This window comes from Lingula anatina, chromosome 6 (assembly GCF_051362555.1).
Source record: "Lingula anatina isolate TDL-2025a chromosome 6, LinAna3.0, whole genome shotgun sequence".
In the NCBI taxonomy this organism is placed as follows: domain Eukaryota; kingdom Metazoa; phylum Brachiopoda; class Lingulata; order Lingulida; family Lingulidae; genus Lingula; species Lingula anatina.
The window spans coordinates 14070805-14098043 of NC_141772.1; the positions used below are offsets into that span (position 1 = coordinate 14070805).

The following is a 27239-nucleotide window of genomic DNA, read 5'->3' on the forward strand; positions in this document are numbered from 1 at the left end:
GGACATCAGTCAATATGATGTCAGCCAGTGACCTTATTGGACACGTCCAAGAGCATTTCCTACGTATGTGCTTCATAACTGTCCAATCCTAGCTCTCAGCCTTCCCTTGTTGGCTTTTCATGGCATTCAGTTTACTGCACACTGTCTATTGATCATAATTCAGGTCTGCCACAGCACACAGTGGAGGAGTGGATCCGCCAGGTATTACTGAGACGAACCAGTGTGGTTCAGCAGTTTGAGGAACAGTCACCCTGTGGCACCCCGCCCACACCTCTCGCATCTGTCCCAACGGTGCTGTTGCCAAATGACATGTTATCTTCCACAGGGAGTCATGGAAAGACAACAGTCACTAACAAGAAAAAAGTAAGTATTTCACAGCCCACTTGAGGCTGAATTCTTTTTGCCCTAAAACTGCTGGATACTGGTACACTGTACTTCTAGCCAAGTTGAGCTGGTGTACCAAATCTGTAAAGGGTTTGGTGGAAAATGGTCAAATGTATTGATTTTTCTTCCGCCAAATTAGATTATTTTCTAGGAATAGTTTAGACATACTGTATTATCCAGCAGGCCTAGGAAAACTATTTTATGTGGACAGCTACCATTAACAAAAGTAGTGATGGTGTGGGGAGAGAGATAACAGCAAAGATGTACTTGAAATTAGACATCAGTCAGTTATCCATTAGCTCAGGCTCCAGGTCCACCATGAAATACCAATTTTTTCATGATATATTATGAGATTCAAGTATACATTTGAATTTTAGAATTGACCAGGGCATCTTAATTAGTACATGTAGCTCTACTGCTGCAAGTTACTTGGCAACTGACTTAGGGCTGCTATATGACTGAAAAACTGGGGAAAGTAATTTTCTACACGTGAGCCGTCCTTGGCTCCCTCCCCCCCAGCCCCCCCCCCCCTCCACACACACACACACACATACATGTATATACACTCATACATACATACAAACACACACACACTCTCACACGGAAGTCGTATTCTAAGATGGGCTAGAGGATTTTGCCAATAGAGGGCTTCGTGTGAATACTAGTTATTTTACATACCACTTGGTGCGCTGTATTCACATTCACAAAATGATGACGTAGACGTATGACCCTATTAAGCTCAAGAAAAAATATAAGAAGAAAATAGGGATAAGCGTACTTAACAGCAAGTCACAATTAAAATATATTATGTTAACGTGTTTTCTTGTGTGTGTCGTTTTAAGGAATTGTACATGTAATGTGATAACAGAATAACTCAAATGCAGTGTATGTTATATTAACCGGGTATACTATATAAACTACCAATTGAGAATTGTTGAGGGTAATGCATTAGTACCCCCCGCCCCCTTAAAGTTACTCTTTTGCAGCTGAAATTGTCAGTTACATCTAAGAGCATAGATAATCTAAGGATACTTGAAATTAAACAGATTAATTACACTGTAAAAAATCACACCAATGGTCTCTGTTAAAAATTAGAATTTTGAATCATAGTTCTAAATTGTACCAAATGGCACTGTTCGGCCTATTGAGGGGGGACGTGGGTAAGCTTTCCATCTGTAGTCTGTCATGCCAAAAAAAGCCGGATCCCCCTTCAAATAATCCTGGATCCACCCCTGACATGCATGGATTATTTCTAAGTAGTAGTATCAATCCTGTGTCGAGAAAAGTGGCAGCAGGGTGTGGCTTGATTTGTCCATAGAAGTAGATTTGTCCTATATAAAGTTTATAATGTTAACCTGTAAATTGCCCCCCCCCCCCCGATTTGTGAATTTAATGCTAGCCCAGGAAGCATAAAAGCAAATGCTGTATATAAAGAAATAATTAACTTATTCTTCCAATTTATTGCCACCAACAAAGTATAATTTAACATATTAATTGATCCATTCTTACCAAGACAAATGTTCAAAGAAAAAATAATTAAATTTACAGTTTCGATATGAAAGACATTTGTGGATGGATTGTGGATATTTTTTGTTTAAAGACTTCTTCGTTCTTTAGTAAATTCAATTTTTTGTTTCTTTTTCCTGTTAGGAATCTTGTAACTGAGGTTGTAGAAGTGAATATTTTATTAATTGTGTATTTATTTACTGAGCTGCGCATGATATATAATCCACCGAGCTTAAACCTGTGAAACATATTGGGTCGAGAATTTTGCACATAAATGCCCACTTTTAAGCAATGCCGTTGGTTATTAAAAAATGGCAAAAACTAAAAAAGTGTAATACCAAAAGCATCAAAAATATATTTATTCTCATAAAACTTATAGTACTTTTAGCATTACCATGTCACCCACAGAAAAAAAGTGGTTTGAAAAAAAAATAAAGAAAAAGATGCAGTTGATAAAAGGGAGTTTAAATAAATCTCAATTATGGAATATATTACATACATACATACTTATTTACACACACACACACACACATTTATATAGGAGATTCACATTTCACATTGAATACATTGTAAACAACTCAGAGAAATATAAATTCTATTTTACCACTAAAATGGTGGTTCTTGCAATTATTCTGGAATCTGTGCTTGCCACTTAACCATGTGACCTTCACAGATGACTAACCTCTGATAATCTCTTAAGAGTTGAGGGAAATCCGAACTTATTTGTTCTCTTGGGTAGAGTACTTTTTCGTGTAAATAAACAAAATCAATAAATATTTGGTCAACATTTTATCATCTAATGTGATCTTTTCTTAAAATAAAATTCATTCACACTTGTCTTTAATAATACACAGTACATCATTGGAAATAAGATAAGAGGAGAGCCTCATCTTTTAATTAATATTTTACAACAATCAGTAGGTTAATCATTTTAAGTTACTGTTGCACATATATTGATTTCTGTTAGATAAACTGCATAAGGTGTGTTTACTGCAGGTAATAGAGACCTTGGGTTGGAAGTGGAAAAAGTGTTGTGAACCATCCAAATTTAATTTTATTTTAAATAACTGTATTCCAGTATATCAATTTTTTTCATAAAATTAACTTAGAGGGCTCTGGCATAACTTAAGATTGACTGGCCCTTTTACTTCACTTGCAGTGTTTCATTCAGATATATATATAAAAAGAAGGACATAAATACAGTACAGTATTATACCCTTAATTCAGATGCCAGTGCACATGACTTTAACAAGTCCATCACCCAGACACCATTTTCAAAGAAATACCAACAGCATCCCATCTGCACCTTATAGAAATAGTAATAGTAATAAAAAATTTAAAAAATAATATATTAATGTAATGGAACCCCCACAGTTAAAGCAAAAGTTTGATCCAATATTCTTTATATATAATATTTGATGTGAGTATTTGGCAGTATATAATAGTAACATTATTTCCTGGATTTGGTAGTAGTGGCCCATTCCAGAATTATACTGGATCCATTATCGTTTGTTTTAAATAGAGACATGTCACAGTTATAATCACTGGGCCACATAAGATTCCCCTTTGCACTTGTATAATTAAAAAAAACTGTCACAAGTGTTGCATTATGACAAAATTAACCTGCTCTTATGCCCAAATGGTATTATTTTGAAGTGCTTTTTATCTGCAGCCTCTGAAAATCAAGAAAAAGATACTATTAGTTATTAGCATTAAACATCAAACCAAAGGGACAACACAGTGACAGTTCCAGACAGACAGGTGGGAAAACATGACCCCATCTATTTTGGAAGGTACAAGAATCCAGGAATTTTAAGTGTCAAAAACTGTAAGATCCTTTAAGGCTTTTTCTGGGCATAGTAAACTTTAAAGCAATCAAATGAATTAAATTCATAAATTTAAATGTTAATGCATGTCTTGAAAATAAATATGAATACACATTACGTTAGAAATTATACAAGCTAGAATTACATTTTTTTTTTGTATTTTAAATCTAATATCCAACTCTTACTTATACATAAATATCATAATTATCATTATCATTTTTTAACAAAAATAAATTCCATATTCATACCAATATTTCTTAAAACCAGAATGGCCACATTTAGCCTATTATAAAGTCTGGCTGGCAGATCTTTGGTGTTTTGCCCAATCCATATACCAACAGGTGCTCCACTGCCTGAATAAAAATGAATAATGATAACAAAATTTCTATTGATATACCAGGTAAAAAGGAAAATCCCTACACAATGGTTTAATGTTTATATACAAATATGTCTATATACAAAGTTAATTTTGTTGTTCAATAATTTATGGGTAACTGTCTGTGCTGTTCGTAAAATGTTAATAAATTCACATTGGGTGTGTATACTTTTGCTCTGTGTTTATGTACATGGTCTGGTCATATTGAATAATGTTTAACCCTTGCTCGGGATCTAAGTAATAAAGTATAAAAATTATTTTCATTGGCCTACAAATGTTTCTCTTGGGGACTCTTTAGAGGTGTACAAGTTTAGAACTTATACTGAAATGTGTGCTTCCTAGGTAACATAACTCACATGTATACACCTCAGCCGACAAGTGTAGCCATCTACATGTAGTTGTTTTTCATGGCCAATGGTGACAAACTGGCACCCGATTATTTACTCCTGAAGAAGTTGCTGAAAATATATTACGAGAAAAATTATACCTTTCAACCAAATCATAATATTGAATTGTCTGCATCTTGCACATATAATTAACATAATTTATATAAACACAGGGGCAGATTAAAGATTTAGACCGTCTTCAGCTTACATAATTGGTGGGTATCTAATTTTTTCTGTTGGAAGACGGTCCAAAAAATAAAAGATGGATTGACAAAGATAATTTGGAAGACTCAGAAAATATCTCTGGATCCGCCCCCGTAAACCTTTTATTAATATATATATATATATATATATATATATATATATATATATATATATATATATATATATATATATATAATTTTTTTTTTTTTACATGACGAGACTACCCCCAGTTTCTTGTGATAATGTTCTATTCTTGGCCAGTCTCTCAAAGGGAATTGACATAGGTGAATTTACCCTCCTTTCTTCCACAATACTAAGTACAATAGACACAACTAAAAAAATAATAAGCCCTAGTCAGTTCAATATGTCTTCACGTTTCACAAAATACAAAAATTGGTGTTGGGTGGAGAATAAGTCAAATGTCAGATCTAATACAGAGTACTAAAATTCTCCAAATTATGTCTTTTAACTTGTTTTAATATACAAATAAATGTAGCGATTTTTTTTATTAAAACAGGATAATTAAAAATTATATAGATTTGTTACTGCCTTATGTCAAGCATATCTTATAGCAGAGTTACAGTTATTGAAGAGATAATTAACTGCCTACATTTAATTTAGTAAAATCAATTCAAATACAAAATTTAAATCTAAGAGTCCCATATAATGGATTGAATACTTACCAAGACAGCACAGTACATGTCCTCATCTAATGCAAACTCTGACACATATAATATTCTCAGGTCTTTTTATATCACTGACAGAGAAAAAATGAAAATCACAAGCAAGTGGAATTTAATTCAAATTAATCTATTTATTGCAATTTGGGATAGAAAACAATTGTACTAACTAAATGCCACCAAACCTATACGTGTATGAAAAAAAAAGAAAATGTAGAGAAAGAAAAGTATTGAGAATAATGTTTTTTTTTTAAACATAAATAAGGAAGGTAACCTTTTTTAATAACTACTACATATATATCAATGCATTTTAAAAAGTGCCAGTACATTTAAAGGTGGTTATATAAAATTCAATTTTTTTCATTATACAGATATTTGAGGTTTAATTTATAACACCTATCACAAAAAACAGTGCAATGTTCTTTGAGACATTATGAAAAGGAGAAAAAATTAAGTCAAAAGAAATATTTATGTATGATGGCTAAAAAATTATTGATTTTTTTTTCTTTAAAGCATATTCATTTACCTATTCAAAGAGAATATGGCTAACCTTAGAAAAATAAGCCATGCCTTCATAATATACAATCCTGGACATTACATGAAGGCTCACATGGAATGAAACACCTGTAAAAAGAACAATTTAAATGATGATGTTTCTACCTCATATGACCAAAGCATTCATTTTCTTTTAAAGATCTTGGAAACATCTTGACAGCTTTAAAGTTATAATATGTATTATTCAAACACGTAAACATAATAAATTTAAATAGCGACCTTCATTGCTGTCATATCAAGTTTACCGCTATTTTCAGCTTAATATGTCTACGTCATCATTTTGTGAATGGGAATACAGCGCACCAAGTGGTATGAAAAATAACTAGTTTTCACACGAAGCCCTCTATTGGCAAAATCCTCTAGCCCATCTTAGAATACGACTTCCCTCTCACACACATACCCTGACCACATATACCTGACTTTACTGTATGTATGCCCTAGAGAGAGCAAAAGTTTTGAACACTATGAATTAAATCTGTTATCCATAAGAGGCAGTCAATGTACCAGTACAATAGTATGTACAATGGAAAGAGTAGAAACATAGGTAGGTGAGTGCACATGGTGATTTTATTGTTTCCACACTATGAAATTCTGACCACAGGCCACCATATGCAGTTGTTTTAAGGGTACAAATGAACACGGAACAGGTAGTTTGTTTTTAAGTTGATTGATTATCTAGTGCTAGAAGCCTGTGTATTTGCTGATTAATGCCTAGAGAACTGAATTGATTTTTACCCAGAGTTTAAAGATGTGATTATCTTGTATTCCCCATTGAGCTTAACTTTATTGGTTTCTCAAAGCACATATAATCAGATATATATAAGAGATGGAGAAAGAAAGAAAATATTTATATGTTTAGTTTGAAGTGTTTCAATTATTTAATCAATTCTGTCAAATTTAAATATATACTACTGGAAGATTATAAAGTTCAGATTTTTTTTGTTGGAATCAACAGAAGTCCTGTAGCCTGCAATTTTGAAAGAAGGTTCCCCATAGTCTTTTTTCAGTCTATAAAAGTGGATCTTTTTACCCCCTTAAGTTGATCCAACTTGAGAAATAACATACAGCTTTGTTCAAATTTTGTGTCAAAATGGATTTTATCAAGCGAAAAAGGACAGTTCTTCCAGAACCAGCACACCAATCTCCTCCTATTGGCTATTTGTGTGTCATAGTACAGTGCAAGTCTCTGAAACAGCTGTCTTAAACCCCCTCTTGCGTAGCTCAGTGACAACTGCTTAACTGCTCACTTGTAGATAAAACTAAAACCGTGCTTTCAACAATAACCACCTTAATTTATGAGAACGCATTTGATTAATGAGCCGTAGGATATTTCAAGGATTGAAACTTAGCTGCAAAGTACATTCATGTGTATCAAACGCAGATTTGATAAGAGAACAGAAAGGTTTTCTGATAAGATTTGAACGTACTTAGCAAACGTGAAGTGAGCTGGAGGCAGTAAAGATTATTGCGTCAGTGCATCATATTCATTTGTCTGATATCTTTAAGCGCTGACTGCTAATTAGGGCCATTATTGGGATAAACTCCCAGGCATACGATACAGTAAACCAGTCTGGACCATTTGAATTATGCTACTCCAGTGTACTCACAATCAAGGTAAATATAAAACCATATACCATTACTATCAAGTGCAGGATAGCTTTTCAAGTCTGCAATGTATATGACTAATGGTTACTATAATATGTGCATTTGCTAGCTGTGAAAAAGGTTTTTTATGGTCTCTAGATAAAATTATAAAACAGATTCAGGCATTCAGCTGCTAAATCACTGCATTTATGTAAAAAAAGATCTATAGATGGTGGATATGGCTCTCATTATTCAATTACCTCTAAGGCAGAAAAATAGCTGTTTTATCAATTTACTTACTTATGGAATCATTAAAAATATATTTCTATGCAGTATTTTTAGTGTATAGAATAGAACTAAGGAGTCTGCTTTTCAATTGTGTTGCTACCACTCAAAAGGAATGTTCTAGTTTGAGGGACTTATTACTTTAAAAAAAAACATAGTTGTGTTTGTAAAATTCACAATTTCCCCCAGTTGAAATGATTGAGCCAAAAGCCATTCCTGTACAGTGAGCTGTTTGGAATTTCATAACTCAGAGTTTAATAATTTTTCTTTTAGAAATAATTTTACACATGCAGTAAGAATTTCGGAAATTTTCCTTATATTCTTATAACTACAATGAAATTTACATACATATGTCATTCACGAAGGCTTATGCTCAGGCACAGTTACAATTACAGGTACAGAGGTACTAGTATGTACTAAGGTCCGGCTCTTCCCCAAGGAAGAACTAAATACCCCAGTACCGGAACATATTAACATGTCCAGTGCTAAAAGTATATTAATTCTCAACAGTATTACTGCCCCTCCATGGATTTTACAAATAAAAGCCAATATATAACATGTACATGAGTACTGCAGGGTAAATTCTCAACATAATTTTGATTATTCGTGGATGCTTGATGGTATGTAAGGCCCCATTCAGAATGGATGATCCCAGTACTCACTGATCCGCTGACTAAATATGGCCGGCCACAGATCAAAAGCAATGCTGCTGATTCCTAATGGTCTCCCCCACCACCACACGCACCGTTGCAATAGGGGCCTAGCAATTAAACCTCGGAGCAGGAATTTAATCCGTTTAAAGGTGCATGCATGTAGAGTCTTGGAGACCATCAGGAATCATTGGCATTGCTTTGAACTGTGGTCAACCGTATTTAGTCTGTGGATCAGTAAGTACCCAGATCATCCATTCTGAATGGGACCTAATACACCCTGAATTCCAGATAAAACTGTTTGATGGTCCAAGATAAATGGTAAAAAGTATATTGTACAATGTAGTTCTCTGATTACAGTAATTACTCGACCTTTTCAAAGGGGGTAAACTGTGAATTTAACAGATAATATTTTTAAGTCATTACATCTTAAAATTTGAACGTTCCCATTGAGTGGTAGAAAAACAAAATTAAAAAGCAGGCTACTCTATAGTTTGATTCTCTGCAGTAAAAACACCACAAATGCTGTATAGCAATATCATTTTTGTGATTAAAAAATTTATGTATCTGAGAGCCGATTGAAGAGATTGAGTAATTAACATACTTGAAACTCACCCTGAAATTCAGGGTGCCCTGTCTTGGTTATTGAGGAGAAATATCAATAAACTAAATTGAGCACATGGTGAGGTCCTCATAGGTGCGTGCTGAGGAAATTAAAATCAAGTTTAATTCCAAGACTCAAAATGAGTTCTGATTGCGTGTCTCATTCTGTTCTGCTCTCTTGCCAGGCATGCAATTCCTCCTATCAGTACATAACTTGTTTGATGTGCCTTAAGAACCATTCCCAATGAAAAAAATCATTCTTCATAGATCAATCCTACTTTGGGGGAACTTTTGCTTAATGCAATCAAACTAACATATTAACACGCCTCCTCTTGTTCCAATGTACTTCTATAATCACTAGCTTTTCTGTATTCTACTCAACACCAGGAGGCATGTTAATCTGATTGCATTCAGCAAGAGTTCCCATGGGTTTGGATAGATCTATGTGGAACGATAGTTTCATAGGGAATAAGCCCTTAGTTTGTATTTTTAACCAGACCAAGTTAGACTATAGAGTTTTATTGGTGGCATTTGGTCATTTGGTGACATATATACTGAGCTTAGTTACTTAGATCCCATGTTCACGCATCCACATACGTAATTGTAGTATTTACAGTCAGATACCCAGTATTGATGTCTGTTCACACAAGGAAATAAGTTACATTAGAGGTTCAGACTAATATGCATCATTTGACATCACAAAAGTTTATAATGGAGCAGGCTAGGGCCTTACACTGAGGCAAAGGGAGAGTCAGTGAAGTTTAAAAAAAAACTCAACTTATATACTGGATATATACAGGTAACTTCATTTTGGAAAAAAAAAATTTTCCTGGTGTAAAGGACAATTTTCCCATGCTTCTCAATGGTTAATGAATCCATTCCCACATTCAAAGTTAGTGCCTGGTTTTTTTTCTAAAAAGTTTGGCTTTTTGTAATATTCTGTTAAGAGATTATTTATTACAGAGTGTAGCCATATGTGGAGGTCACATGATGTGATGGCAAGCACAAACTCAAGAATAAATTTGTGTTAACTGTCATTTTGGTGGTAAAATAGATTTTATATTAAATCTGTGAGTTTTTTGCAATGTATTTATAGTGAAATATGGATATCTTATGAACAGTTGTTATCCCTTTAACAAGTATATATATATATATATATATATATATATATATATATATGGATCATTTTGGTGGATCAGAGGTAAAGGCATCATTGACAAGCCTGCATATGAAGTTTTCTGTAGATCTGATAACATCAAACAATTTATTTATTTATTTATTTATTTATTTATTTATTTATTTATTTATTCATTATCTTTTGTGGTGGCTTTGCAATACAGAAGTGGCGTGATTTTCTTTAATAACTTCTGACTAAAGACCTATGAAGATTGTGTCAATGGGATTTGCATGGTTTAATTCTGAATGTTGACTAAATACTTACTGATATAATAATATTTGGCACATACTGTTGTGAGTGTATGCCATTAACACCTCTATCAATATGCTGTCAGATGGGACTAACACCCCATTTCCATAGAACTTTAGATTGATCTATCCCTGTGGGGAGTCTCACTAGATTACTGTCAGCTTGGCCGGCTTAAGCGTCTGTCCTGCCTACTAAAAGCTGTAAGGGGGTAATTAACTATGGTGCCCGCTCGGCTGCCTACAATTTAGAGTGAACCCCCAGGGAGTTAGGTCGATCTAAAACTTAATCTTTAGATCGATCTGAATCTCTGGGAAAGCACCCTAAGCTGACAGTAATCTAGTGAGACTCCCCATGGGGAAAGATCGATCTAAAATCTGTGGGAATGCAGTCTTACATGGTTTAATTCTGAATGTTGACTAAACAGTGGCAGATTTAGAGGGGGGGATCCTACCCCCCACCCCTTTCAAATTCTGAAGAAAAATATCACACCAGTGGTCCGCTCTTAAAATTATAATTTTGACTAGCTGAATCATAGTTCTAAAACTACCAAATGGCACCATTTGTCCTCTAAAATACCTTTTTTCCGGGTCCTTAAGCAGGGCGGGGGGGGGGGGGGGGGGGGGGGGGGGGGGGGGGGGAGGGAGGGTCAGCTTCACATCAGCGGACCACCCTTGAAATAATCCTGGATCTGCCCCTGCTACTTACAGATGTAATAATATTTGGCACATACTGTAGTGAGTGTATGCCATTAACACCTCTATCAATACGCTGTCAGATGGGACTTTGACTACTTACAGTTTAGGTTTTTTCATTTCCTGGCCAAGAAAGTGAAATGTTTACATACACCAGGGATTTTTGCAATTAGCTTTCAAGTAAAACTGCAGGTACTTGGTACAAGGCAGAGAGTGGTTCACAGCAGGTATAGTGTATGTCAGGTAGGCAATACTCATCATTGGGTATGACATGGTTATCAGGGGTGGATCCAGAGATATTTTCTGACAGGCTTCCGAATTATCTTTATTGATTCGTCCTCCACTTTTGACCATCTTTCGACAGAAAAAATCTGACCATCTTCCGGAAGACCCAGAAGACGGCCCCTGGTTATGTGGTACCAGTACCTTGAACAAGAAATATTAGAGTTCCGTATTTGATTGTTAGAAAAAAACCTGGCACATTTACATGTTTGAAAGCAGGTTGAACCAAAATATTCAATTAAGCCACTATAAATAAGGATGGTAAATATACTGAAGGTAAATCCATATGTTACTATTTGCCCTATTATCTATTCATGGGTTTAATACACTAGTGAATTAAAATTTTGCTTTGAACTACTCATTGCTTAATTTGTACTATTGTTATAGTACTAGTAAATGTTGTACCTTATATTATTTGTTATAACCTGAAAACAAATTAAGGCATGTCCATGTACGTTGTACCTCAGGGATTGCCTTTAATTATTGAATAAGATTCCAGAGGGCAGGTGAAGGGGGGAGAGGGAAGTGGTGGGGTAAAGCAAGGAGCCAGTTTGGCTACTTGTATAAGAGAGGGGAGATAATAACCTATAATATCCAATTCAGATATTTCTGTGATAGTTTATAACATCCTTTGGATAATACGGTAAAAAAAAAAAAACACTGAAGAAGAAGGTCACTGAATATATTGGCTTCATCAATTATCTAAACAACTTAGCAGCTGACTTGGAAAATATGTCAAGTCAATAATGTACAGTTACCTGGCAATTGCATACGAATGAATACATGCATGAATGGGATGTAGTCAGTTACATGTAATGGAAACTGCTCCTTTAAATATAGATTTAGAACAGCTTAACTTAAACAGCTTTCCAACAAAAGCATCCTTAGTAAATTGTTAAACCTGTATCCATTATATCTGAGATCTGCAGAGAATCTGACTACAGGAATTACGTTATAGTTAAGGCGTGGGTAATTTTATGAGAAGCAATTGATCTACTTAGATTGGGTTCCCATACTTAGATCGATCTAACAGGATCCATCCATCTCCGAGGGGTTTATCACTATATTGCTTCCATTTTAAACAGCTTAGATGTCTGGCATGCCTACTGAAGCTGCTAAATGATAATTAATTCTCCCCAAGCAGCTTCAGTAGGCGTTACAGACATCTAAGCCAGTTAAATTGATTGCAATTTAGAGAGAATCCCCTTGGAGATAGATCAATCCACAGTTAGTACGACAGGGTCTGGGAATGATCCCTCAGTGTGCCAATTATACAACATATAAACTGTAGATATCCTTGTAAAAGTAATGGCATCTTATCCATTCTTTGTATAATCACTTATATAACCATTACGCTTTAGAATAATGCAATAGTCATTCATTAAAGACTAGCTAGCTGACATACTCTGGGGACTCTGACTGGTGCTAATGTTACAATGTTTGGGCAGACATCATGTCAATAAAGCTGCTTTACTATCAGAGACAGGGGAATTTTGTTTGCTGAACTTTTTTTGAGGGGTGGGGGGACTTTCTGTACATGTAGTTTAATTTGCAACAAAGGTGTTAAAGCATGAATGCACATTTTTAGCTCCAAATAATTAATGGTATGTGTACTACATGTAGTACCAGTATATTACACTATATAGTATTGTGCACATATTTTATGTGAGTATATAGTGCACAAATATAAGTGCATGTGAGAGTAATTGTGTGCAGTGTGTGCATGGACACTTGCACAGTATGAGAGAAGGACTTTACTAATAGCTAGCAGTGCATGCTTATGCAAACCCATAACTTTTAAAAGATTGGACATTCCTTTGAGTATAATTATATATAATAGTACCAGCAAAAACTAATGGGTCATAACTTTTTAAAGAAGAGATTTATAGAAATATGTACAGTTGCTACTGTTACTCTTAGGGTGCATTCCCAGAGATTTAGATCGATCCAGAGATTTAGATTTAGATCGACCTAACTCCCTGGGTGTTAACGCTAAATTGCAGTCAGCGGAGCGCGCACCATAGTTAATTACCCCCTTACAGCTTTTAGTAGGCAGGACAGACACTTGAGCTGGCTAAGCTGACAGTAATCTAGTGAGACTCCCCACAGGGATAGATCGATCTAAAATCTATGGGAATGGGGTCTTAGTACAGTATGCAGCTCTTGATAATCTTACTGGTATACTGTAATGTCTCCATTATAAAATCAATACCTTCAGCTTATTTCCGTCATTAGAGATTAAAGGCATAATTGCTTCCGTTAACACTCTTGGGATGATGAATACCACTTATTGTGTTAGTTAACATTGTATTGTCTTAAGTACTTAATGGCAGACTAAGTGGTAAAATAATCTAGTAGCCCCCCCTCCCCCCCCCCCCCCCCCAGCGACCCTGGATCAAATTGAGACACAGAGCTTATCTTTTCCAGACAAAAGCATTGTTTTTGCTACCCCCCCCCCCCTCAACTCCCCTCTCCTCTTACACCCTGTTTACGTGCATGGATTGTGAGCCTGACAGTGATTAGGCCTACAACTTTACAATGACTTTCCTCAGTGACTTTCTTTGGTGAAAGAGCATGTTAGTTTCCTAAATCAATTTGTTTGATTATTTTGGCAGAAGTTACTGATATTTTTATTTGTTAATATTGTCACAATGTTTTTTTTTCTATTAGGTTTCTGTTTATTTGTAGTTTTGCTGCCTAATTTTGGAATGCTTTAAATTTGGTGGAAACAAGCTGTTTTAATGATGGGCACTTATATATACATGTAATAGCCCAGATATCTGATACACCAAAAGGATTTATCAGGTAGAAAAGGAGGTGGAGCAAAATTTTTCACTATACCCCACTATAGTTGCCTTCAAGAACTTGATTTGAAAATATACTGTAATTTGTAACCTTTTTTTTTTTCAAATCTGTCATTTAAATCAATGCTAAAAACACAGTTGTCAGACCTTAAAAGTCATCTTAGCTTTTTTGAATTTCAAATTATCTTTTTTAGTCAGTGGCTTGACCTGAAATTTTATTGATCTACCTGGTATAGATCTTGATCTCAACAGATAATTATGGCAGTCCAGTCCATATGTTTATACTATATACTGGGGTAAAGAAACATCAACATGCATGCAGTAGGCCATCACAAGTGAAAATGTAGCTACATTTATCTAGAATTGCAGCAATTAAGCACCCGCATAAGAGTACAGTACTGTTAACGGTCATTGTTGCATTTTTAATTTGAACAAATTACAAAGCACTCCATCTTTGATTTAGTATGAAATTACTGCACAGCATTTTGCTTAAATGTTTCTAGTAATCTTATAGCACCTAAAGACCTGGAACTAATGGACAAAAGCAGGAAAAGCTTTGGGATGATTAAACTGTCTATCCGGGCAGTTTTGAAAAGGTTAAGTTGCCCAGTGGCAGATACCGATTAATAATGATGCATTGTGGAGTTGATTGTAATTATATACTGATCAGTGTGAGTCATACATCTCATTAAGGATACGGTGTTTAAGCTTTTTTATGATATCAGTGTCTGGAAATGTCCTTAAATCATATTTTCTATGTTTACTTGTATTTCCTGCAAAGCTGAACTTATCTTTACCAATTCAGACCTTATACAACTGTAATTGATAAACCACTCCAATTTAAATAATTTATTAAAAATTTTATTTTGTAAAACCCATACCTGATGTCAGTAATGCTTTCTGAAATGTTCGCAAAAACAATTAATAAGAATTACAATTGTGTTAATTATTTATAAGGTCCCAGTCCATGTGAATGGCCTGGTAGATCAGCAATTCTTGAGCTGATTAGAAGCTGAAAATAGAAATGATTAAAAAAAAACATTACTTTCAGTTAAATTGGGTATCTGCAGGGATTTAATCATTTCTACATGTATTTTGATACCTCTCTTTGCTGAAGTTTTTTGTAGCTTATAGTCCTTAGCCATAAAAGAAAATGAATGAATATAAATACATCATTTAATGTGTGAATGATGGAATGAATAGATAAATAAATGATACAATAAATTAATGAATAGATAAGGAGATAGATAAATGAAAAGATGAATAAATAAATCTTATGTACAAGGTAGATATCTAAATGAATAAATATCACATTCGAGAAGGTAAACAGAACGAGTAATAAAAACTCAATCTCAAGATTCTAGAATGGAGACTCCTACAGGTCTAGCAGTTAATTAAACAGTTCATGTAGGAGTATCACAAGGTATTAGGGGCATACACAAAGGTTTATTTTCCTGTTGACATTTGCTGTGCACAGTTCTTCAAAATCAGATTACTCGAGCATTTAATAGGGTTTTTATGACTTACTTCAGACCTCACATTTTCTCAGCTATGGGGTAATGAAACCCTCTTCCTGATGACAAATGAGCAATTCTTGCTGGTTTTATGACAATATATCATTGCTAGAAAAGCACTCACGCAGCTCAATACAAAATTGATGCAGGTTAGTCAAACATCCAGACATTTACATTCCTGATAAATAAATCATCTCAGCGTTTCTCATTTGACTTCAGAATGTGGTGATAAAATGGAAAATTGATGACACAGAGACAGCCACTAGTGAACTAGCGCCTGATCCTCTTGGAGCTGATGGAGGCAGCATAGACTGTGAATCCGTATCAATCAAATCTAATGGACAAAGCAAAGGGAAAGCTAGCAATATGATAAACAGCGACCAAGGTGCAAGATTGAAACAAGTCAATTCATCCAGGGATGCTGCAGTAATGAATGTCGGGGAAAACAATGCATTTAAGTCAGCGCCAGCTAGTGGCAGGTCGCAACCCGGTGAAAGATATCATCCTGAAAGCCAGTGCAGCGAGACTGGATTAAACGGCGTGTCAATAACATTACAGCATGACCAATTAGACCTGGGACATCAGGCAAAACATGCTGGCATGGGCAACAAAGCTGTCAAATGTGTTGAGAAGGAGTCGGATCCTGAATGTTTTACTGAGGAGGACTGTCAACAAGAAATGAATCGCGTAGCCTCTGGATTTGTTGCGGCGGTTCTTGCTGGGGCTGTTGCGGAGTACATAGCACAGGAGTTTGAAGACAACCACAAGGCCAACCACATGGTAGTGGCAGCACAGGTAAACACACGTTTCACTTCTTTAGGGGTGTGATTTTTCTTTTTTTAATAATAATGTTTTTTTACCTGCACTAAGGATCAGGAGGTTATGTTTTCACTCTTGTTTGTCTGTCTGTTTGTTTGTCATCAACATAACTCAAAAAGTTATGGACCAATTTTGATGAAATTTTCAGGAACTGTCAGAAGTGGTCCAAGGAAGAGATGATTAGTTTTTGGTGGTGATCTGGATCAATAATCAATAATAATCAAAAATTGCTGCCTTGGCGGAGGTCTGCGCTCTCAGAGTGCTTTTCTAGTTAACTTTGTTTTTATCCTTCTGGGATAATTGAACAGCATCTTCAATTTTCAGCCTCCCCCCCCCCCCCCCAAATCATACTCCTGCTTCCTAATTACTATTTACTATTTTAAAAAAATTAAAAATTTGTACTATTTATTTATTTATTTATTTATTTATTTATTTATTTATTATTATTATTTTGTAAATTGCTGTTATATATTTTTTGTTTTTTATTTGTATAAATGTATATGTGTAGGGACTAGTTCTGAGTTTGGTACTTGACAAATGTGTGACCTATTTGCTCTGAAAAATTGTACAGAATGGCAAACAAAAGGTCAATACACTGTCTCTTAGAATATATAACAATGACATTAACTCCACACCTGCATTAATAAGAGGATGTCACACATGCAGACTTTACCTGTGTATAAATGTGAATAATGTACGCAGAAGTGGTTCACTGGTCTATGGCATTTGTTTAGAGAATTACAGTATAAGATTCGTGATGTTCTTGTCGGATCTGTGGGAAAAATGAAATTTCAGACATTTTCTAAAGAACTGTTCAATTTTTTTCACTAGTTAGCTATTGACCTCTTCTTTGCATAAACAAATTTTGTCAGCTCTTAATTTGTCTCCACACTGCACTGGATCGCTAGTCTGACATTTATAATGGCTGACCCTTTTTTGCTCCAGATCACACAATTTCTTGCTGATTCAAGACTTATTTATGAGATTTTGGGCTGTCACAAGTGATGGCCAGATTATTGTAGTCTAACAGTTAGGGATGAGACTGCCATTTAATGAAAAAAGTCTGAAAATATGACATGGGGCCACCTGCATCAATCTCAATAGTAATATTTTTGGCTCACAAAAGTCAGAAATCTGCCAATAGTCATATAAATTACATCACTGAACAGTACAATGAACCCAATTATACATGGACTATTTTTATAATTGTATAAAGAAAGCAGAAATGATATATAGAATATATATTATCATTATATATTTTAAAAACCTTACTGTAGCTAGTGCATTTATTCACCACATGCCATGGCAGAAAATTGCAGGGCTGAATATGAAAGACATTTACTGGTATATCACTACCCTTTTTCATTTAGCTTTATCATTAGGGTGAAGAATATTATTGTCCCATTTATTCATGAATCAATACAAAAAAATTTGACAGATAAAATGGCCTCTGAAATTACACGCAGGAGAAACTGACAGCTTTTTATTGTTGTTCGTGATCAGTATAGTATTGTAGAGTAATGGTGTTTTTGCTTATTCCTTATCCTGTGCAGATGAAAACCCAGTTTGTCTTCAAACTTCATTTTGGTTATGATGAAAGAGTTGCTTATGTATTAACTACGTATGCTACTGGCCAGATCATACCTGAACTAAAAACACTGCTGTCTATACAGTGTTAGAATTAAATCACTGACATGTTACCAAACAATCTCTTTTGACTGTTTGGGTAATTTGAGATGCACAAGAGATTTAAAAATTACAAAACAGTCAAAAGTTGAAGCTTTTACACAACTTAAATATTATATCAAGGTTACTTTCTGATTACTTAAAAATGAAAATCCAATGCACAGTTCCAAAGCATACATGTAACACGTACATCATCAACATCACATACATTTTGTACATTATTTTGCCAATGTAAGTCAAAAAATTTACTTATTATCATCAATAATGATTAACATGAAAGCACTAGTAATATATAAGGATTACAAATTCCCTCATGTACTTGTATATCTCTGTATTACTGTGTTTGTTGTGATAGTACGTTGCCTCTGGTGGCCAGGTTTTTCACTGGATCTCAAACTTGTTTATCATAATTGAACCACACCTGTAAAAATGAGGGTCTTTTTGTGACAATGGCAAATGTACAAGCAATTCTTTCATCCCTGTTACTCTACCATACATGTGCATATACCAGTGTCTCTCAATTGTTTTACATATGCAAATATAAAAAGAAAACATATCGGGAATACCAGTATTCAGTGGCGGATTTTCAGTTTCTGAAATATACCGGTACATATATCACACCAATATTCCCCGCTTGAAATTAAAATTTTGATTAGCTAAATCATAGTTCTAAACTGTACCAAAGGGCACTAGCTGTTTGCCCTCCAAAAAAAACAAAAAAAATTTGGGGCCTTTGAGCAAACCCCCAACCCCACACAAGGGGGGACGATGGTTGGCTTCGCATCCGAGACCTGTCATTCTGAACCCCCTTCAAATAATCCTGGATCCGCCCTGAGTAGTATTTATCCCCCATGCAAAACCCTGGATCTGCATTGAAAAGTCAAGAATCGTCAAAGTTTGTGCCAGTGGAAAATCTGTCATTTCTTTGCAGTCAGTGCTTATATGTACTTATATGTTTCCTGTCTGTGGCTCTGTTCACAGCCAAGTTGATCCGCTGACTAACTGAGCCTAAGATCAAATATGGCACTCACTTGAAGACATATCCAATAATCCCCTAATAAATTCCCCACCTCCCATGTGTACCTTCCTTGTAGGAGCAGAGCAATGGATCGAGTTGCACTGCATATTTGATCTATGGCTCAGTTAGTTCACTAATCAACTTAGTTGTGAACAAAGCCTTTGCGTCCTTCATACTACAATGAAATGGTATCTTATAAATGTTTTTCTCATTATTACCTATTCAGCCCGTCCAGGTGAAGCTAGATATGATGCAGTGTCCTCATTGTTCTGTGCCTGTAAGTTTACCAGCATGCTGTGTATATATAGAGGGTCCCATTGGGTGTTTTATTTACTCTTGAAGACCACGTTTTATTTCCCCTAGATGCATGAAACGGCATGATCTGTGAAGCACCCCATTCCAATGACTCTTCATTGTGGCTTTTTATTCTTTACCTTTCGAAACGAAGGGATTACTTCTATTGTCAGTGAAATGAGAACAAAGTTTTATTTACTGTTATTTATTTATTGTATATATATATATATATATATATATATATATATATATATATATATATGCTGTGTATATACATGCTGTGATGACTGGAAATCTGCTTCTATTGTATTATAATGAGTGTGCCTCTGCTAAAAGAGTTGAGTTTCCAATTATCTCTGAAACTCCGGGTATAATACTAGTCCCTCACCCTACTAGTACCGGTATGTACATGGTACACGTATGGTTTACTGTATGCATTATATTGAATTTCATGTATTTGCACATGTGATATTATTGACTTGACAGTGAAACATTCAATTTCCTGATCGTATTTATGAGATTTTTTTTCACACTCCGTTACTCTGAAATCATTAGCTGAGATGTAATTACAAAGGTGCCTATAAATAAGGGCATTAATTTTGACATTGTCAGGAAATCTTCTTGCAAGGTCAGTCAAGTTGCATATTGTGGCATATGTAAAATAGACATGATAAACCTTCTGGTACCGGTATGTACAAAACTAAGGCTGTGTTCACATGAAAAATCTATTTTCTAAAAATCTATTTGCGGTATCTTGTGATCACGGTCTGTGCCCTGAATACCCGGCAGCGTAATTACCGGCAGCGACGAGAATTAATTATTACAGCTTTGGAAGCAACTGGCTAGCGCTGCCCGTATTTATGCCGTGGGGTATTCAGGGCACAGACCGTGATCACAAGATACTACAAATAGATTTTTAGATTTTTAGAAAATAGATTTTTCATGTGAACGCAGCCTAAAACAATCATGTATTTTTCTTCCTGCAGTTTCGAGACAAAAGTCAGTGATAATATAATCCCACCTGTATCCATGCATCTTTGGGTTCATGAGTCCTTAGGTCTTTGAGGATGTGCATGGACACGTCGGACTTCAGTGCAATTGGGGGTTGAGTTGTCCCTGGGGGGGAGGGGGGGGGAGAGATTGATTGCTATAAATTCTTTTCATGTTGTGATTTCTGCTAACTCTTCCTAGTCACTTTTAATCAAAAAGTTCAGTATTTGGTATTGGCAGACCTATCATGACATATATGTACATGGGGCCTTTAACTTCAACTACAGTGTATCTCCTCCTAGGCCATTAGAGTGAGGAAGTCAAAACTTTTTGGGATTAATAGACCTTTTATCAGGCATGTGGATGGGCCAGTCAGTTATGTGGGCATTGGGGCTGTGTTGTCCCAGGGGGGTAGGAGGGGTGGATTATCCTTTTTTATTTTTTTTTATTTATTATTATTTTTTTTTTTTTTGCTGATCCTTTTTATGCAGTTACAATGAAGATTATTTGCAACAATTTTACAAATTGGACCCAGGCATTGTCATACAGGTATACTGCCATAGATATCTAGGGAATGGGGCCCCTGAGGGTGAGCTACCCTTTCAGTGTGGGAAAGTGCAGGGACATTCCATGGCTACCTATCGACAATATCTAGTTATCATTTGGAATTTCTCTAAATTGCTTTAAATTGTTTTCCTTCAAATTGTTTTGAATTTTTTTTTTTTTTTTTTTTTTTTGGAAAAAAACTTCAATTATTCATGAAATTTATTTCAATATTTTCTAAAAAGAACTTCGAAAAATATCTGACATAAGGTTGGAAGTATGTTATGTACAGTTTGCATGCCCTTATGGATAGTGTTAGTTCTGAGTGTCTTTTATTGATTTGCTGTCACCATTATTTTACATTATCAATCACATACAATATGTACTTCAACCCCACCCCCCCTTCATTAAGCAAACATGGGTTTTCAAGGGCAATTAATTGTTTTCTTTCATAAATTTGGCTTGCCTGGAGAGTCCATTGAAAAGGTCACAAAAATCATATATAAGAGTGTAAGGTAATGCCCCAATCTTTTCAATGGGCAAAAATTAACAAACTTTCAGATACATCATTTTAAATTCATTAAAATTATATTTTTGTATAGCATTTGTGGTGCTTTTAAAGCATAGAGTAGAACTACAAGGTAGTCTGCTTTTTAATTTTGAAGCAACCACTCAATAGAAATGCTCTTTTTTGAAGAAAGGATGACTTAAAAAATACAGTATCTGTAAAATTCACAATTTTCCTCCATTGAAAAGATCAAGTCATTACGGTAATTGGATTTGTGAAACAGTAGTTTGGAGCTGGTTGAGGTGGGCTCATCCATGCTTCCACACTCATTTCATTTCTGGTATCACCCATTTTAGATTATTAAATTGACTGTCTGATGAAAATGATTTGACTGCTTTTGAAAAGACTGACTTGATCAGCACCTGGCCATTAATGATGTTTCCCTGAGAATGAATACAATGGGAACCAAACAGCTAATTGTATTTCTAAGACTTACTGGTACTTACTAGCTATTGAGCTAACAAGTTTGGGTTCCATTTTGTGTGTGTGTGATAGTGATTGACATTTTTTTCTTGACACTGTGTTTGCATTATCTAATGTCTTCATTTGAAAAAAATCTATAGTCAGCTTAATTTTTAAAAAATATTTTCTTTACCTAATACATGCAATATTACCACACATTGTATACTTGTAGTAGTTCTATATACTATGTATTACATTAAAAAAAATATTTTATTTAAAATTACAGCAAAACTGAACTTCTATTATGGAACTGATGAATCAAAAAGATGTACAAATAACTAATCATCAAATCATCCAACAAGTACATTTTACACATTTGTCATAAAATGTACAGTATTTCATGCTACTTATTTTCATTTTCTAATTCAGTAAGTTTGGTTCTGACAAGTATTTTATTTGATTAAGAACCAAATGAGAGATGGGTCATAGTAACAAACAAAAATAGTTTGTTCCGTAATGACTAACATTCACTTTTAAATGTTCATCTGAAACGTAAACTTGCTTACTTCAGGTTGAGGCAGCCAAATATACAGCTGCAGCAGCAATGGCCGCCCACAGCGGGGATCCCCAAGCTGCAGCAAGGGCTGTCATGGAAGCTGCTCGCTCTATGCAACATGTGGTAGACACGGAGCCACCGGACCAACATGCGCAACATCATAGGAGAGGTGATGCTATCACAGTTTTTTTTATCAAAATATAACTATTTCAGCAATGTAATTTTTAGATTTTAAGCAATCCTTTTTCATACTACTGTAGTTTTCTGTTCCTTCAAACTTCCCATCTTGAAGAACTTACATTGATTTGTCACACTCAAAAGAGGGTAGGGAATACCCCCCTTAATCAAAATCACCAAGATTAAAACAGCTCAATCTCGGATCACCAAGATATATTCAGACCAATCACCAATCACCAGGACTTCCTGAATCACATTTCACACAGAATATTGGGTTCAAATAACGCATCACGCTAAAAAAAAGGCCTATATCATGTTGAAAGCAAAAGGTATTCCCTACCCTCTCAAAAGTGCCTTACTTCCCAAATGTAATTTGTATGTGAGTTTTATTATGAAGCAATTGAAAACATTTTGGGGATTTTGCCATCTTTTATATTTTATCTCACTTTATAATTTATGGCATTATTAATTCTTTTTTCATTTAATGCCTTTAGGTGTGTGCTCCAGATGTACATGTTCTGTCTCCTAGCAGCTGGTTTCCATGGCTGCACAACATGGCTCTGTCTCCTAGCGGCTGGTTTCCATGGTGACACTATGTCTAGGAGCACCCTAGACATTTGTTTAATGGACACCTTCAACAAACTGCTCTCTGTCAGCATTTTACTGCTGTCAACAAGAGACTGCCCTTTTCAGATGGATAAAACAGTTTTATGGCTTTTAAGCCCAACCATCAAGACTGATGTCATGGTAACAAATCATAAAATGCATTCACACAGTGTCCCTGTAGGATTTGTTACTGTACTGGCACTTGTTATGGTTATGGCAGACAAAGGACAAACATAATGACAAGGCTCTGTTCACAGACAGTGGAGTGGCTCACTGAGATTGAAGAAATTACAATTTATGTAGATGATCAAGCTGACATGCTATGTGTGCACATACATTTCACATGTAATCGGGAAGAAACCCATTGTACTACTGCCGGCTGAAATGAACAGTGGTTCATTTTTTTTTTTTTTTTTTTTTTTTTTTTTTTGAAGAATACAATGTCCCGATTATGTCAAAGATCATCTTAACATACTGATATATGTTGGTTACATTACATTTCTTAAAGAAAATTGGAGAGCATACGAAGTTCAGTACATCTCCTATATACATACTGCAGAACACCACATCATTTTAATTTCAGTGTTTACACTTAGTTATACAGTATTCAAGGGATATAAACATTGTAAACCTTCTGCTGAATACAGCCAGGTTTCATTAAATATTAATAGTATTGATTTATCAAGCTGAATTATTAATCTGTTAATATCCATATGTGGATCCAGGGGGTGTGGTGCCTCCTCCCAATAGGAGGTGATGCCTCCTCCCACCAGAGGGTGGTGCCTCCTCCAAATAGGGTGTGGTGCATCCTCCCACTAAAGGGTGGTGCATCCTCCCGACCCAAAACAATTCAGTAGATTCAGCCCACTTACTTCCATTCTTTTTCATTTCCCAAAAGGGGCAAGAATACAAGAAAGGCCAACAGAGAAGGCTTTCAGTTGAATCAATATGCTGTCAAACACACTATTTTCTTTTCATTTTACTGTGGTCGGTTGGGGGGGGGGGGACTAAGAAATTGTTCCCATCTCCTTTCTTGATATCCTGTAATTGTTTTGTGTATTCCACTAGGACTGCGTTCTTTGTATGTTATACATATATATATGTTGTAAGATGTCAGATCTCTAACCTTAATTTATGTTTTATTTTTACATTACATCTGATGGACGATAAATGAATATAACGGCATCGCAGTGAGGTTTTACAATTGTAAGTTTACCTAATGAGTTCTCAACTTAAACCTCTCGTCTGCCACCTGGGAGCTTCGATGCCAATTTCTGTTGATTAATTCCTTTGTGAGATATGAACAGTATATCCAACAAACTAAATGGGCAACGGTTGTTATCTGATATATGAAAATGGCATTTGCCATAATTATACCGTGTTCATAATGCTGTCAGCACAGATTACCTTCTCAGCTGTTTCCTGCAATGACTTCAACGCACTTGCAAACATTTTGTAAAACTGAGCCTTTTTTTCTGTTGTGAAAAATATATTGATATTCAGGAACAAAACGTTATTCTTCGTATTTTTATTGTTAATTTGATCTTGTTTAATGTTTTTGGACCCGATAGTCAAAGTTCGACAATTTATGTTTGTTCACGTATATACTTTTCCATGAAACGCAATTTTCAGATCAGAACAAGTACAAGCTCGTGTTATAAAATCAAGATGTTTAATGGAAAACGAAATGTTAATTCACAGATATGTCTCTAGCTAGATAGATGGTCATTTTGGGCTGAAGTCACCCTGTTGAGGAATCCCATGTGGAAACAATTATCTCTGCGCGCGCGCCAAAGGCTTTGTACTTGCTCTGCATGAGCTGAGCTTCACAACGATGTGATAACTGCTCGTTACGCAACCAGTCTAAGGCTTTTTTTATCTGTCACAGAAGAGCAAGTGATTGAAGTCAGAGCAATTAACTGTCTTGATTGCTGTCACGCAGACTTAGACTGGACCTGCTAAGTGGCAGTGCCTGAGCAGTTATGCAAACAATTACCAGCCATGTAATCAGCCTTGAGATTTCTCAAAAGAGTGACTTCAGCTCAAAGTGGCACAAATGTTCTTTGGACTATGCTGATCATTTTCAAGGGCAGTGCCCAAAATTTCAAAGCGTTGCTTAGCAACCGTTGCTAAGGAAGTGATTTACCTTAGTAACAAGCTAATTGGACCTTTCTTGTTCAGATTAAATTATTTAAAAAGGCTTTTAATAATGTTTCAAACCATCAGAACTATCACTATACTATTTTAAGACATTAAAAACCCAAGTAAACCATTGCAACAGTTGCTAGGCAGCATATTACCCTAGCAACAAGTATTTAACATGCTGAATTAGCCCAGACAGTTAGTGTTAAGGTTGATTTTTTTTTTTTTTGAGTTCCTCTAGACAGAGGGGATTTCAAATGTCATTTATAATATCATTGATGTAAAAAAACCAAAATCATTTTTACACCATCTTTTATGGAAAATAGTTTTTTAATTTCTTTCAATTTTTGAGTTTTGACATAATGGTTGTGATAAGATTTCATCTGGAGTTAAATTGAAATTTTCCTGAATTTCACTCAAAGAACCAATAATCTTTGCCAAAAGGGATAAGAAGTTGCTTTTAGTATTTTTAATCCACCTTTTGTTACTACCGATTCCTGACATTTCGCCGAGAAAAACGCTCTCCACTTACTCTTATTTTCTTCATAAAGAAGTCTTTTAAGCCATGTAAAGTTTAGGGCCTTGGTAAAATTTTTATTTGCGGTACCTTTACCGTCCATTTTTGTAATCAGACGCCATCCTTGCTCATTTTATTTTGTATCTTTTTCCATTCCTGATAAAGTTAAATATGATATGCATATTTTAAGTATTGGGGGGGGGGGGGGGGGGGCTGGTAGGAGAGTTAATACATGCCCTACGTAAGATGAGAAATACTAAAGGTTTAACCAGTGTTGACTTTCCTATAATTGAAAGGTTTCTCATAGACCAGATTTCCAAGATATTTTTCATTTTGTTCAATATTTTCTAAAAAGTTTTTTCACATTGTATTTTGTCAGTTTCTATTCTCTACCAAGTAACTTAAATACACCTGCATGGTTCTATTTTAATTCTATTTGTTAATCAATGAAGTTCAAAAGTTTCTGTTCACACCCAAAGGCCGTTAGATGCCATATCGTACTTCCACCAAGGCTGCTCTACAACAATATAAGAGTATTCTTGCGAGATGAACATATCTGAATCAGCACTACGGTGCCATGTCATCAGATACCATGTGCTCACTCTGGTTGGACTTTTGCGGAACAGTGGGCCTAAGTGGACACATTTGCCAGAAGCTATTGACCTGTCCAGAGTTGCTCCAGTGTGCATGTAGGTGCAGATGTAGAGGCTGACAATGTGCAAGGGCAAAATGCACTGTATATTGCACATACAAGGGAGAATTAACTATTATTATTATTATTAACTATTGCAAAGTTTTATAAAGAGTCATAAGGTGATAAAAGCATGGAAATGGCTGGTTACTAATTTTGAACATGCTGCCTCAAGTATCTACACTAGCAATTTATTTGATCGGATATGTGTAAACACACAATTGGTTCAACTTACTGGATTAAAAGTATGAACATCTTGCTCAAAAGTGTAGTTCTTAGCTAGTATTATAGATTTGCCTTACTTAATAGACTAACGCAACTTTAAATGCTTGTTGCTAGGATAATATGCTGCCTAGCAATCGTGGCTAAGGTTAATTTGGGTTTTAATTGCCTTAAAATAGTCTAGTGATAGTTCTGATGCCCTGAAACATAGTTATTAGCATTTCTAAACCATTTAAACTGGACAAGAAAGG

At 35.3% G+C, this 27239-nt stretch overlaps 1 protein-coding gene and 1 long non-coding RNA gene across 4 annotated transcripts in view; one reads left to right on the top strand and one right to left on the bottom strand.

Moving 5' to 3' along the window:
• Window positions 1-24927, top strand: part of LOC106151899 (uncharacterized) — a 35539-nt gene extending 10612 nt beyond the window's left edge. For 2 of the 3 annotated variants that reach the window (XM_087015683.1, XM_087015684.1), the window contains exons 13-17: window positions 164-363; window positions 15977-16552; window positions 19507-19557; window positions 22649-22802; window positions 23305-24927. In XM_087015683.1, coding sequence (XP_086871809.1) covers window positions 164-363; window positions 15977-16552; window positions 19507-19557; window positions 22649-22802; window positions 23305-23339 — 1016 coding nt within the window. In that variant the 3' untranslated portion in view covers window positions 23340-24927. The remainder of the gene's footprint in view (window positions 1-163; window positions 364-15976; window positions 16553-19506; window positions 19558-22648; window positions 22803-23304) is intronic. The other variant, XM_087015685.1, reaches the window with a different exon arrangement.
• On the bottom strand, window positions 3965-6298 carry LOC147761202 (uncharacterized). Its single transcript, XR_015335148.1, has 3 exons — window positions 5366-6298; window positions 4449-4550; window positions 3965-4069 (listed from the first exon to the last, which is right to left on the bottom strand). It is a non-coding gene; the product is annotated as an uncharacterized LOC147761202 (long non-coding RNA).
• Window positions 24928-27239: the final 2312 nt, after the last annotated feature.